The sequence below is a fragment of the Pteropus medius genome, unplaced genomic scaffold, assembly GCF_902729225.1.
Source record: "Pteropus medius unplaced genomic scaffold, Ma_sr-lr_union100, whole genome shotgun sequence".
NCBI classification, from domain to species: domain Eukaryota; kingdom Metazoa; phylum Chordata; class Mammalia; order Chiroptera; family Pteropodidae; genus Pteropus; species Pteropus medius.
The window spans coordinates 2,911,627-2,926,491 of record NW_024352947.1 but is presented as its reverse complement, the minus strand read 5'-3'; the positions used below and the strand labels follow the sequence as shown (position 1 = coordinate 2,926,491).

The 14,865-nt window shown below is 51.8% G+C and overlaps 1 protein-coding gene and 1 long non-coding RNA gene across 3 annotated transcripts in view; one reads left to right on the top strand and one right to left on the bottom strand.

Moving 5' to 3' along the window:
• The window catches only part of NID1 (nidogen 1), a 57,982-nt gene extending 56,029 nt beyond the window's left edge, over positions 1–1,953 (top strand). Inside the window, exon 20 of the mRNA XM_039850302.1 lies at positions 787–1,953. Coding sequence (XP_039706236.1) covers positions 787–908 — 122 coding nt within the window. The 3' untranslated portion in view covers positions 909–1,953. The remainder of the gene's footprint in view (positions 1–786) is intronic.
• A 9,290-nt stretch (positions 1,954–11,243) lies between these two features.
• LOC120592572 (uncharacterized) lies at positions 11,244–13,686 on the bottom strand. Of its 2 annotated transcripts, none has more exons than XR_005650150.1 (3): positions 13,416–13,686; positions 12,130–12,515; positions 11,244–11,760 (listed from the first exon to the last, which is right to left on the bottom strand). It is a non-coding gene; the product is annotated as an uncharacterized LOC120592572 (long non-coding RNA). The 2 variants fall into 2 exon arrangements; XR_005650149.1 differs by having other exon boundaries at positions 13,421–13,686.
• Positions 13,687–14,865: the final 1,179 nt, after the last annotated feature.

Here is a 14,865-nt window from a genome sequence, read left to right as displayed (position 1 = left end):
ATCAGTAGAAGACCTTGCGGAATGCAGTGGACACGGGTGGGCCCGGAAGTCCATGGTCTGTAGGTTCCTGACAGGAACGTGAGCCGTGGATCTCCACGCTTTGAAGTCCATTCTTGGGCCTAACAGCACCAACAGTGGTTAACAGTAATAGTAATTACAAACGTGGACGTGGCGTTTACTGCGAGCTGGGTACTTTACATAGATTAACTCCCTTAGCATTCTATGTGCTTTGTATTCATTAGCTCATTTAATCGTCACTGCAGCCTGTTGAGGTAGGCACTATTATTATGCCCATTTTATAAATAAAAAAAACTAAAGCCACTAGCCCAAAGGCACGCAGCTCACAGTAGGGAAGTGGGTGTCTAGGCAGCCCGCTCCAGAGTCTATGCTGCCTCTCCCCTAACCCGCTCTCCCTCTTGGCTTCCCTCCTCCCCACGGTCAAGTGCAAAGCCAGCGGGCCAGCCAGATAAAGGGTACTTTGTGCTTTAAAATTCCAACTCCAAGTTACAATCAGAGTAGGGCTGCCCTCCCGGAGATCTGTTAATAATGGCAGTGGTGAATCTGCAGAGGCCCCAGATCAGGAATCGGGGTGTTCGCCCTTCTGGCAAATCCCCAACGATGAGGAAACAGCCAAGAACTAAGCTTAGCCGAGTGCCTGGTGCAGCCTTCCCTGTTCCCGGGGAGCCCCCCTCCCCACCGAGACTGGCCTCCCGGAAACCAAAAACGGGGTCTGTCGTGGAGGCCACACTCTTAGAGGGCTGTGGAGCTGACCTCTGCCTTTCCCAGGTAACAACTACTGCTCGGTAAACAACGGCGGCTGCACCCACCTCTGCCTGGCCACCCCCGGAAGCAGGACCTGCCGCTGCCCTGACAACACCTTGGGAGTTGACTGCATTGAGGGAAAATGAAGAGAAGCCTGTCTCGTTCCCTCTCCAAGTAGTTCACAGCACCCTACTTGAAAGGGTCCAGACGAAAACTGTCTGACCTGGGGGCTGCGTGGCCACCAGCCGGAGCCTCGACAGCGTTCCCCTCACTGTTCCCCAAAACACATGCTTCTGGAATGGGAGTGTCTCTACCCCTAGGCAAAGACAGAACCGCGGCCCCAACCCTCACACGAGTGTATACGCCCAGGCAAGGGTAGCTAAAGGCGTAAATCAAGAGAACGTCTATAGGAATTTCAGTGGGTAGTCAGATGTCTGAGGGTGGGGATTCTTTTGATGTGCCTTAAATTACACCAAAGATTACCAAAATACTCCTTTTTGCCCAAAGTGCCTGAATCCCAGCATCTGGTCTCTTGGGCAGAGCGGCCCCACTGCTGGCACCTGGATCCAGCCTCCCTGAGGAGACCCCGCTGAGACCCAGGCTGGGCTGGCGCCCGTGATGACCGCTCAGCCCCTCACCTCTCGCCTCCATCGTGAAAGCCAGGCTGCAGTCGACCGTGAGCCTGCTGCCCGCTCGTGGCCCCCTCCACCCGTGGCCCTTGGTGGGTGAGTTCTCCTCCAAGGGCACAGTCCGGGAGGGCCAGATCGGGCATTTACACCAGTGATCTGGACCCTCTACTGCTCGCTGGTGTGATTCAAGGGACCATCGCCACATTTCGTGTTTCTGTTTCTTCGATTTGAGCTGATGATCAGCTAATGTCATATTTTTATCGACCTCTTCCCGGAGTCCTAAAACAGTAGATTTTGAATAGAAAGTTGAGGTGAGGAGTTAGATTCAGTAAAGACTAGGAGCAGGGAGCAGAGAAGGCTCAGTGGGAAGTATTGCAAAGGGACCGACCAGGAGCAGGAGTGGGGGACCCAAGAGGAAGGTGGGGGACGGGATTCAGCAGTGGCAATAAGAAAAACCCTTAAATAACTCCAAAGGGAAAATGGTACATTTTGCCCAAGAACACTTATACCCGAGGACATGGACAGATTTGCCTGATTTTCCTAGGAAAGAGAGCCCCCGCCCCTGCCTATGCGCCCCGTCACCAGCCTCCCTGTCTCCACTGTCCCTGGTTCTCCGACCTTCCCTCAGCCCCCACTGCCGCAGCCTTTGGAACCTAAAGGGAGAGAGCCTTTCTGTGAATAATCAGAGTTTGTTTTGAGAGGCAAACATATCCCCAAAGAATCACAAGGTTTGGGGAACACATGGGTCTTTTATATAGCTCGACCCCTAAATTAGTTTCACTTTCTGTTTATATTTATCATTCATTCCATATCAAGCCTTGTATATCAAATGTTTTGTCATGATTTTGTATAATTTTTTTATAACTTCATGTTACTAAATTCATTCTAAAGTTTTTTAAATGGTAAATTCTTAAGCTGTGGAAACCACTGAAGGTGCTTAACTGGGCCCCAGACTCACAGGTGTTGGGCGATTCCTCGAGTTTACAGCCAAATAAGTACTAGTGCAGAAAATAAAAGAAATTTTTGTTAAAAAATGTGTCTCTAGTTTGAATGAAGATCTTTAATGTCAGGAGGCTGATAAACAATGGCAAGATGGCCGTTCGATCATCTCAAACCTGAGGAACCCTCAGCGTTTGTTTCCCAAGCGAGTCCACAGAAGACCTACGGGCTCGTAGTGGACTTAAACGTTAACTCGATCATAGGCCCCAAACTACCCTTTTTGAATGTTTTCATATTTTAGAGAATTTCAGCTGCAGGCAATAGAGTTTCCTGATTCAGTTCCTCATCTCCGGGAGGAACGGCCGCTTTCCTGGCACTTGTCCTGGAACCAGGGGTCTGTTCTAAGCTGCCACCAGTGGCAGTGCCACCCGTGCTGGCCCCTGGATGGGATGGGAATGGGCCTTTGGCTTGGACAGAGCGAGGGGGGCTCAGAGGTGGCAGGGATGCGGTGCTCAGAGCCGCAGCTGCGGAGAAGGGCCTTGGCACATAAGGGTCTGCTCGTGACATGACAGTCAGCGGACTCCGTTACCGCCTGCCCGTGTTAACTTTCTCGAGGGGACACCTTGTATTAGGGCTAAAACTCTCAGAGTTTTATTCCGGTCATAAAACCTAGTTACCTAAAGGCAATGTCAGGGAAGATGGAGGATTAGGAAGCTCCAGGAACCCATCCCTCTCTCAAAGCAACACCTGGACCGGCGGCAGTGTCTGAAGAAACGGCTCTGGACTCTGGGTCCAGTAGAACATTTGTAGTGCCCAGGAGAGAGCTTGAAGAGGTTGGTAAATTTTCATCAATTTCAGCTTTCCCTCAGTCGCGGCCACCGTCCCCCAGCCCCATGGCAGTCAGCTGTGGGGACAGCAGCCCACGTTCCCAGCGTGGCTCGTTGGAGCCGGGGTGGCCAATAGGACCTTGTTCTCCAAAGCTCAGGGCTGTGGGTTCCTATTGGTGATGCTCCTTATAATCGTTGGGGGCGGGGGGACAGCACAGAGGGAAAAGTCTTCATGACATTGGATTTGGGTGGCAGTGATTTCCATGACACCAAAAGCACAAGCAACAAAAGAAAAAAAAAATAGACAAATTGGTTTCATCAAAATTAAAAACTTGTGCATCAAAGGACTCTCAAGAGATTGAAAGGCAACCAACCGTGGAAGGGAGAAGTAGCTCCAGATCTGACATCTGATAAGGGTCAGGATCCAGAATGTGTAAAGAAATACGACTCAACGCTAACAACTCAGTTCAAAAACGGACAAAGGATTTGGATAAACTTTTTTTTTAAAGAAGATACAGATGGCCAATAAGCACATGAAAAGACGCTAACATCATTAACCTTTAGGGAAACGCAAATCACAACCACAATGATATCACTTGACACCTATTAGGATGGTATAAAAAAAAAAAAATACCCAGAACCTCAAACCAGAAAATAACACGTTGAGGAGAACGGGGAGAATTGGACCATACGACCAGCAGGAATATAAAACGGTGCAGCCACCACGGGGGAGTCTCACGACTCCTCAGAAAATTACCACGTGACCCAGCGACTCCTCTCCCTGGTCTACACCCAAAGGAATCGGGAATCAGAAGCCGGGCTCGAGCAGATACCTGTCCGCCCTGGCAGTGTCCCGCCCCGCACTCTGCAAGGGTCTCAGGAGCCACTTCCTCCCCTGGCGGTAACAGCCCCTGGCACTGTCCCCTTGGACTGCAGCGTTCCTGGGAGGTCCCCACACGAATAACACGAATAAACCCCCCTCAAATTACCCTAATGTGGGGGCATCCGTCTTTTGTTGAAACCCAGCTGATTCGAGTCCATAACTCTCTCTCGACTTTTGGGGATGTTTGCAAATGTCTGTAGTTTTAGAAAAACATGAAAAAGCCATCTTACACTTATGCCTCACATACACTCGTGTGCAATTAGGATGCATTCTAGTTACAGTATAACCAGCAGGTATGAATTATACGAATGCACGAAAAAGGTACAAAATGAGCCCCAGGTGTCTCCATGGCGCATTGGGATTTTCAGACTGACCCTGCATGGCAAACAGCTTAACCCGCTCAGGAGAGGAGTTCTGGCTCCATACGGTAATTCCCGTCTCTCCCGGCTCAGACTCAGCAGTATTTGGGCGTGTGGCCGCCCCATCCCCCCTCAGGGATCTCCCGCAGACCCAGATCCCACCCCCGGAGCTGCAGACCTGGCGCTTAGGTCGCCCGCAGCCTGCCCGGCCCATCCCAGCGAACACCTGCTCCAAGGCTGGGGCCTGCTCGCGGCCGCCTCCTCCATGGTCTCCGGTCCCCACGGGTCGCCCCGCGGCCTCCTCATCCCGGCCATGCGGACCGCAGAGGCGCCTTCAGCCCTCCTCACCCCTCCACAGACAGGCGGGGGCAGCGTCTTCCCTCCAAGGGAGGTTTGGTGGGCTGCCGGCTTCCCTGGCTGCCCTTTCTTTGGGGGCCGCCCTGCAGAGGCCCGTGGGGACACGTGTGGGGCCTGCACCCACTTGCAGGCTCCCTGTCCCCGGAAAGAGCGACCCACCGTGGCCCCCCACCTCCTGCCCGGCTGCGGGCTCTTCTGGGTGCTGTGAGCAGTGGGGGCCCCTCTGCGTGCAGACAGGGCCTGGCAGGCTGTCTGTCGCACACTTTGTCCAAGGTCATTCCAACCATAGCCCTCCTGGGAGCAGACGGAGTCCCGGTGGTGAGTCCCAGAGGCAGGGGCTGCGGGCGGGAAAGGGGGCCGTGTAGAGAGCAAGGGTCACGTGGTCCTCCAGCTGCTGGCCCTCCGGGTCCCAGGCACTGACGCCCTCTGCAGCCCCCGACTGCCGCTGCCCTCTGCCTCTTCACCGGCGTTCAGAGAGGGCCCTGCTGGGGCAGAGCTTACCCCCATCCCTCACCTCCCTCCACAGCACCACCCAGGTAGCGCGTGAGGGTGACAGACACCCCGAAGCCGCAAGGGACCTGGGAACCATAGTAAGCGGCCCTGTGTTCCCATCCTCGCTCCTCTGCCCTCGGGCCTCCCTGCCCTGCAGCCCCATGGGCACCCTGCTCTGCCGTCTGCACCACGTGGTGGTCCCCCTACCTACCGCCTTCCCCAGGGGCCCCCACTCCAGGATCCTGTCCTCTGCCTCCAGTCTGGGTTGTTCAGTCCAGGGCGGTCAGGAAAAGACTTTTAAGAACAAAGTCATATCACTTTATGATGACACTTCATGGGAAAAGGATACAAGGAGAGAGTCATTGGATCGTCAGTCGTTTACACAGCTGATGGCGATGTGAATTCATGGTCTTGGGTTCTGAGGACACATTTGTCGGCGATGCGGCAGCTTTATTTAAACGTCAGTATGGACAACACTTGAAATTACGTCTCTTTGTGACTAAGCAAACTGTGATGAAAAATGTTTTGAAGACAATAAAAATGTAAGGGGAAAAACACGGTTTTGCAAACCTTTTAGCGGGGACTCAAGAAAACACATTTGAAGATGTGGAAGTTGGAGGAGACAAAGCCAGGGGACCTCCTTGGCAGGACCGTCACTGCCCGGCTGTGGGTCTGAAGCGGAGCCCCGGCTGTCCCCTTCCCACTTGGCTCGGGATGGGGACACTGCCAAAAGCTTCAGTCCAAAGGGTGAGAGCCCCTTACGATGGAGAAGGACCCCTACGAGGGGCCCTTGTTAGAACAACACACAATTGAGAGGTGAAAGGGCCCAAAAGGCTTGATCGACACGCTGTAGGATTGGCTTCCTGGTTGCCTGAAGCGCAAGTGGGGATAGATGAGCCCAGGTGACAGCCTGAGCCTCGGCAGGTGTGACTCCCATGTCACGCCAGGCAGTTCTTATCGGAGGCAGTTTCAGAAAATGCCACTAGAGGGCAGGAGAAGCCTCTCCACGTCTCCCTGGGCGGGGTCAGCGGCGTGAGAGGTTGGGGGAGGGGTGGGGCAGAGGTTGAGGTTCCCAGATTAACTTCCCCAAAAGCAGCGGGGTCAGGCTCTGCCATCGTCCTGCTCAACAACTTTCTTAACTTTAGTTGCCTAATCTACAACCAAAGGAAGTCCAAATGTTACAGTTTCCCAAATGTCTTCAAGCCTCTTCATTTTAATGCAGATTTCCCCCAAAAAAGCCCAGAGTCATCTCTTACTCAATAAACATTTACAACATCTGTGGCACTCCTGCCACAGCATCGCCAAGTGTGTTTTTTTTTAATTGTTAAATTTATTGAGGTGACATTCATTAATAAAATCATGTATGTTTCAAGTATATAGCTCAATGATACATCATCTCTATAGTGCATTATGTGTTCGCCACCTAAAGTCAAACCTTCCGTCACCATATATATTGACTCCCTTTACCCTTATTAACCACCCTCTTACCTCTTCCCCTCTGGTCACCCCTAAACTGTCATCTATGTCTGAGTTTTTGTTTGTCTTGTTTGTTTGTTCCTTTCGGTTTTATATCCCACATGTGAGTGAAATCACATGGTTCTCAGCTTTTTCTGTCTGGTCTATTTCACTTAGCAAGATAATCTCAAGATGCATCCATGTTCTTGCGAAAGGCAGTATTTCATCTTTGCTTATGGCTGAGGAATATGCCATTGTATGTATGCACCACAGCTTCTTTCTCCAATCATCGATCACAGGACACTTCGGTCGTTCCCGTGTCTTGTCCACCTGGCACAATACTGCAATGAACATCAGGGCGTATATGTCTTCACAGATAAATGTTTTCAAATTTTGGGGGTAGACACCCAGAAGAGGAATTGCTGGGTCATATGGTAATTCTATTTTTTTTTTTTTGAGGAACCTCCATACTGTTTTCAATAGTGGCTATACCAGTTTATATCCGCACTCCCCCCACCAACAGCATACGAGGGTTCCCTTTTCCCCACAACCTCTCCAACACGTGTTATTACTTGTCCTGTTGATGGTAGCCATTCTAACAGGTGTGAAGAGGTAGCTCATTGTGGTTTGATTTGCCTTTCCCTAATGGCTAGTGAAGTTGAGCATCTTTTCATATGTCTATTGGCTATTTGTATATCTTCTTGGGAGAAGTGTCTGTTCAGGTCCTCTGCCAATTTTTTTTTGATGAGGGGGACTGTTTGGTTTTTATGTTGTTGAGTTGTATGAGTCCTTCATGTATTTTGGACGTTAGCCCCTTATCGAAGGCGTCGTTTACAAATACCTTCTCCCGTTCAGTTGGTTGCCTCTTCGCCTTGTTGATGGTTTCCTTCCTGTGCAGAAGCTTTTTAGTTTGATAGAGTCCCATTCATTTATTTTTGCTTCTATTTCCCTTGCCTTTGAGGTCAAATTCATAAAATCCTCTCTAAATCCAAGGTCCATAAGTTTAGTACTTGTGTTTTCTTCTACATAATTTATCGTTTCAGGTCTTACATTTAGGTCTCTGATCCTTGAGTATCCATTCGACTTTTTGTGTGTGGTGACAGATAGCAGTCTAGTTTCACTCTTTTGCATGTGGCTTTCCCATTTTCTCAGAACCATTTATTGAAGAGGCTTTCTTTTCTGCGTTGTATGTTTTGGGCTCCTTTGTTGAAAATTACTCAGCCGTATATATGGGTTTATTTCTGGGCTCTCATTTCTGTTCCATTGGTCTGTGTGTCTATACTTCTGCCAACACCACGCTGTTTTGATTGTCACTTTGTAGTATAATTTGAAGTCAAGCAGAGTGATACCTCTGGTCTTGTTCTTTTTCCTTGGGATTGCTTTGGCTATTTGTGATTCCATACAAATCTGATGCTTTTTTTTGTTCTATTTCTTTAAAAAAAAAATGCCATTGGGATTTTGATGAGTATTACATTAAATCTGTATATTGCTTTGGCTACCATGGCCATTTTAACAATGTCGATTCTTCCAATCCATGAACACAGAATATCTTTCCATTTCTCTGTGTCTTTTTCAATTTATTTTAATAATATCTCGTGGCTTTCAGTGTATAGGTCCATCACATTCTTTGTGAAGTTTATCTCTAGGAATTTTATTCTTTTTGTTGCAACTATAAAAGGAGTTTTTTAAAATTTCTTTTTCTGAAATGTCGTTGTTAGTATATAGGAACACGATTTATTTTTCTACCTTGATGTTGTAACTTGTAGCCTCACCGTATTTGTTTGTTGTTTCTAATAATAGTTTTTTGGTGGAGTCCTTAGGGTTTTCTATATAAAAAATCGTGTCATCTGCAACACGTGACAATGTGACTTCTTCGTTCCCATTTTGGATGCTTTTTATTTCTTTCTCTTGCCCACTTACTTTAGCTAGGACTTCCAATACCACACTGAGTAAGAGGGGTGAGAACGGGCATCCTTGTCTCGTTCCTCAGAAGGGGGCTTCTGTGTCCACCCAAGTCTATTCATTTCTTCCAGGACCGGAAGCCAGGAACAGAGTCCTCCTCAGAAGGCGCCAACCCTGTGGACACCTTGAACTTGGACTTCTGCCTCCAGAGCTGTGAGACCAGACGTTTCTGTTGTATAAACCCCTCTGTCTGTGGTACTTTGTTACAGCCGCCCTCAGACACCAGTGCACACGTGATGTGTTCACTAATACGCAAGTGACAGGCTCCACCTCAATCCTTACCCATATGGGAGTTCCTGGTCATCAAAGAGCATGTGGATTTCAGAAGGAAGGCAACCTCAGCCGCGAGCATGCGGGGCCCCCAGCTGGGAGCTCCCACATCCACGGCTCCATCCAAACTCAGAACACCCCCTTGCGTTAGACGGTGTCAACCCCGGTTTGACCCAGAGCCCCTGCGGCTGGGATCAGTGTTCCCCACAAGTGATTGCAACGTGCAACAGGGTGTGAAGCACTGAAAACAAATCCCTGGAAAAATGAAATAAACCTGATGGGATTGGGTTGCACCTGTGGATCACCCTAGGGAGAACCGCCATCTTAATAACATTGCGGGTCCCTGGCCATCAGCACGGACCGTCTCTCCGTTTGTTTAGGAGGAGCTGCGCTTTGAGCACCTGTTGTGCTCTGCCCATGGCCTGAACTGCGTGTGTTCTGCATTTACGGACGTTTCCACTTCACTCTGATTTCCCTTCCCACTATGAGGGCGCCGACAGCCCCTAACGTGCTGGTTTAGGGCATTTCATTGGCATAATCGGTGCCTTCAAAAAGGGAGATCGAGTTATCTCTAGTAACCTGGAAATCTGTTCAAAATGTGAGGTGAGCGAATGAGGGAGCCGCAGACACTGCGCGTCCCACAGCCTGCTCTCATACCGCCTGGAAGGAGACGTGTGAACTTGACGGCGGTTCGCTCTGGGGAGAAGGATTTTACGTTTTCATCCTGGACTCTCTGCTGCTGTCATTAGAACGCATCACATTCACCGTGAAGAGAATTCAGGCTGAGAGCGATGGGGGCAGAATTACTTCATGCCACCGATTGCAGAAACTTGCAAATGGGAAGTTCCCATTTGGTTCCCCTTCAAACTGTAGTGACCGTGGAGTCGTTCTGCCCTTCGAGGGTCACTGTGCGTGCTGTGCCTTGCAGGGCGAGGACCGGGGAGGACGCGGCACACACGGCGGGAGCAAACTTGCACCCGTGGCACCCCAGGTCCTCTGCCAGGCTGATCGTGAGGGGAGCACAGTGCTGCCCTCGAGATCACGCTGTGGGTGGTCCCTCTGGGTGTGCCAGCCATTGACGCCCTCACCAGTGCTGCTTCGCCCGTGGCTACTGCAGGCCCTGCAGCAGTTCCTGTTGGGGGACAAAAGCCCCATATGAAAGTGACAAAGAGGAAGTGACGGCTGTGGCAGTGAGAGTGGGGGAGAGGAAGGCCATCTGCGTGTTGTCCTTCGGGGATGGGATGCTCCTGGGCTTGCGGCAAAGGCTCGGCAGGACGGAGGCCGCTCCCTGGTGCTGCCTCGGGGGCCCCTGGAGACCGCGGAGTGGATGAGACCTCCGCCCCGACTCTCCTCCTCCTTTCTGTCATCACCCCTCTCCCCACAGCCACCTCCGTCCGCTCCACACCCACCCTTCCCACACCGAGCGGAAATGACCTATTTCATGTCCACTCCCCAGACAGGCCTGTGAGTTTTCTGAAGGCAAGAACTCTGTCTCACTCGTCTTTAATTTCCTAATGTCTAGAATCATGCAGGGTACATACCAGGTACACCTTAATGCTGGGCGGGTGGACAGATGGACCGATGCAGCTAATGCGCTGAGAGCTGCCATGTCCCCACCCCAAATCAACATTCCTCCAGCCCAAACGCTTTCCCACTGCCGAGATGCGTCCGCACACATCAGCCTGCTGCCCAGTGAGTGTGGGACACACAGGCGTGTCTCACTGCACACACAGAGAACACCCTGGAGACATGGGGTGTCCATCCTCATTGGCCCCCCGAGTGTCTGAAAACAGAGCGGACTTACGAGAAGGAGAGGACGAGCCGCAGATGGGGAGAAAATGTTTACAAAACACACGTCTGCTAAAGAACTGGTATCTAAAACACACAGAGAACTCTTAACGCTCAACAGGAAGAAGGAAAACAAATGGCCCGATTTAGAAAATGGGCAAGAGATCCAAACAGACACCGCGCCAAAGGAGATATACAGATGGCAAACAGCGTGTGGGAAGATGGTCAGCATCGTATATAATTAGGGAATTATAAATTAAGACAAGATGAGGGACCAGGACACGCCCATCAGAACAGCCAAAATCTAGAACTCTGACGACACCAGACACCGGGGGGGACGTGGAGCAGAAGGGACCCTCACGCACTGCTCGTGGGGACGCGAAAGGGAGCAGACACTCTGGAAGACACTTCGGCGGTTTCTTACAAAACTAATCGTGCTTTTACCATACGATCCAGCAATCACGCGCCTTGGCATTTACCCAAAGGAGCTGAAAACACGTCCACACAAGACCTGCACCTGGATGTTTACAGCAGCTGCGTTTTTAATTATCAACACTTGGAAGCGACCAAGATGTCTGACAGTCGGTGATGAATAGTAAACTGTGGTCCATCCAGACAACGGGATGGGATTCGGTGCTAAAAAGAGATGAGCTATCAAAGCGTGAAAAGATGTGTAGGAACCTCGAAGGCCTGTTACTCAGTGAAGCAAGCTGATGTGATTCCAGCTCTATGATGTTCTGGAAAGAAAACATGATGGAGACAGTTTAAAAATTCCGTGTTTCCACGGTTGCAGGAGAGAAGGCTGACTGGGAGGAGCACAGAGGGTTTTAAGGGCAGTGGAACGATCGTGTAGGACACTGTAGTGGTCTCTTCGAACACCGGACACAACCCACAGAATGTACGATGTCGAGAGCAAACCCTGACGTGAATCACGGACGTTCATCAAGAGCAACGTGCAGCCCCGGCTCATCCACCGTGATGCACGTCCTACACTGACACGCGGCGTAAATAACAGGGCAGCTGTGCATGGGACTGTCCTGAAACGCACAAAACAAAATACGGTCAAATCAAAGGTTTCATTTGGGGACTGGAGATCAAAGTGCCGAAGTTGTCACGGAAGACGTGGGGTCGTGCCAGCAGAGAGGGCACGGCCGGGCAGAGCCCCACGCCGGTGGTCAGTGTCCTGGGGCTGCCCTAACGGAGCACCATAGCATGGGCGGTTTAGACGGAAATTGCTTTTCTCCCAGTTCTGGAGTCTAGGAGTCCGAGATCAAGATGTTGGTGGGGCTGGTTCCTTCGGAGGGCTGAGAGAGAGACAATCTGCTCCAGCCCTCGCCCCCAGGCACACGCACATGCACACGCCCCCAAGGCACACACACACGCACACGCACACGCACACCGCAGACCTTTGCGTTCACGTGGCCTTCTCTGTGTCCACGTTTCTGCCCTGATGACCCCAGTCTACTCTTTCAGGAGTCTCGATGGGGCAGTCTCGGAACTTAGCCACCTAAGGTAGGACGGGGAAGGTGGGAGAAAGCACAAAGAATTCCGAGCGCCAGGGTCTGGCCGGCGGGATCCAGGCGCCCAGCACCCCTCGCCCCTGAGCACTGTCTGAGAGGCTGGGTCTGCGCACCGAGGTTCCGGCTAGAGGCGGATTTTGGTTCCGCCACCCGGCGGGGCCAGTTGCGGTCCATCTGTTGGCTCTCTGTGCCTGGCCAGCCCCTGGGACCAGTCTGACCCAGCGTGGTCTGGTGGTCTCCTGGGCGCTGTGAGGGAGGCCTGCTGTCATCTCCTGAAAGACACTAAAAACACTAGGAAAAAAACTACCAGGGTCTGGTTTCAGGTTCTTCCGGGGAAGAAAATGCGGAGAACACAGACCCCGTCGCCACGGGGAAGGGGCTGCCGAGCAGCAGCCGAAGGGGCTTCCGCCGGCAGGGCTCGAGGAGATGCTCGCCCTGTCTCCGGCCACTCGGCTCCCCCTCCTCTCCTCCCCTGGACTCTGTCTTGCTCCTTGGGTCAGCAGCCCCTCACCCCTGCTCCAACGGCGATGGCTGGGGCAGGGAAGTGAAGCAAGAGGATCAAGTGTAAAAAATATGGCCGTGCTGGGCAGCGGGACCACAGTGGACGGCCGGACCACCCGCCACCCAAGGGCCATCGTGGAAGTGGCCACTTCAGCCTTTCAGTGCCGCGCGCAAGGCTCTGCACCCCGTGTCTGCATCCGGTGGTGCAGGGGGTGCTGGCCGCTCCAGGCCTTCCCTGGACCCAGAGGAACCAGCCCTCCCAGGCTGCCGACAACTGACTGGGGGTCCAGGGCTGGTGGCAGGTCCGCTGCCCTGAGTGCCATTGGTCACTATTCACAGGGCATCGCTAAATGAAAGACAGAACAGCCACAGGTCAAGGTGCGGTGGAGGCCACCGTGGGGCTGGCAGGCTCCCGAGTCACTTTATCGTCGCCACTCAACCAAGCCCCATAGACCAAAGGTAACAGCGGACCTGGAAGCAGGCTGGTGATGCGGGAGCTGAGAGCTTTGTGTTGGCGGCGGGCCTGGTGACAGAGCAGCCTGCAGGCAGGTGGCCCTACAGACCGACGGGACGGGCGCTCGTCGGCACGGGAGGCTTTCTGCCCAGAGGTAAGGCGACTTACGCTATTTTAGGGCAGATAATTGTATTTAATGAATTTAAATATTTCATACCTCACCTCTTTCCAAAAAGAAAAGGAGACAGTGGCTGGTCCCGTATCTTAAGGGAAACTGCTGTTTTGTCTGGTGAGGAAGGCTGAGTTCTGGAAGGCTCGCTGAAAGGCCTTGTAGCCATCTTCATGTTAGGGTCCCTTGACCTTGGCGCTGAAGTGGAAAGTGGGAAATGAAACAAAATAGCCTTGAGCAAAGCAAACGGTCTCAGAGAGGATTTGGTGCCTGAGGAGCTGGGAGGAAAGGCTGGCTCGGGCATCTCTCCCCAGAGCCAACCCCCTCCCCGCGCTCCCCCCCCCGCTCTGGACGGGGGCTCAGATTATGGAACTGCCCCCTCCGATGGCCAGAAGCTGGCCACCCAGTTCATAATTCACATTTTAGCAAACTTTTCGCCTGGGTTTTGTGAGCATCCCGTTTCGGGGCTGTTCTTGCCATCGATGTAGGCCAGTGACAGAACTGAGGAGTCATTTCTCTGTTTTGAAAAGCTGACAGCTGTCGGTCACATGACTAATTTTTATAAAATTTGCTTTCACATCGGGAGTTCGAGCGAAGGTGAAACTGGCCTCCTCCCCTGGGGCAGTGTATCCCGGGCTCATGGTTAACAAGTTCTTTGACAAACGTGGAGACCACCGTCTTTGAGATTTAGGAATTTTTAGCATGGGTCTAGTTATGATTAGACTCGCTTTGCAGTACTTATTCGTTTACTACTGAGAGATCCACCCAGTCCTTATATATTACTGACAAAACTTTATGGCTGTTTGAAAAAATATTTTTATTGAGATGTAATTGACATATGACGTTGATCTGATATTTGTATCTATTGCAAAATGACCATCTCAATGAGTCTGGTTCACATACTTCGGCACGTAGAGCTACAATCTATGTTTCTTGTGCTGAGAATGTTTCGGATGTACTTTTTAGCAACTTTCAAACATACGATTGGTTACAGTATCACCTGTCGTCGCCATGCTGTGCCTCACGTCCCAATACTTACTTATTTTATTACTGGAAGTTCGTACCTTTTGACCCCCTTTACAGCTATTAAATTCCCTCAAAAATGTGTTGTTTGCTTTGCAAGAAGATGAGGCACCCGCACGCCTGGCTTTGCTGAGCCGGCGGCACCTGACGCCTCTATTTACTCTCCGGGAGCCAGACGGCATCCAATCCACCCCAAAGCACGAAGCCGAAGGCCACTCAGGAAGCTGGGTCGTACTGGCCACGCGGCTTCCGCCAGAGCCCAGTCAATCCGCCGCTGGGACAGTTTCACGCCTCCGTCGTTAAATTCCACTGAGGCCGTTTGTCCAGGACCCACCATTGTCACTTGTGACTGGGCTCTACAGAGCGTCAGGAGCATGGCTGGCTCTGCAGCCGGAAGACGGGCTCCAGCCCCGTCTTCCCCCTTTACGCGCTGTGAGTCTCAGCGTCCTCCTCCGTAAATGGGGCGCTGTGGCCC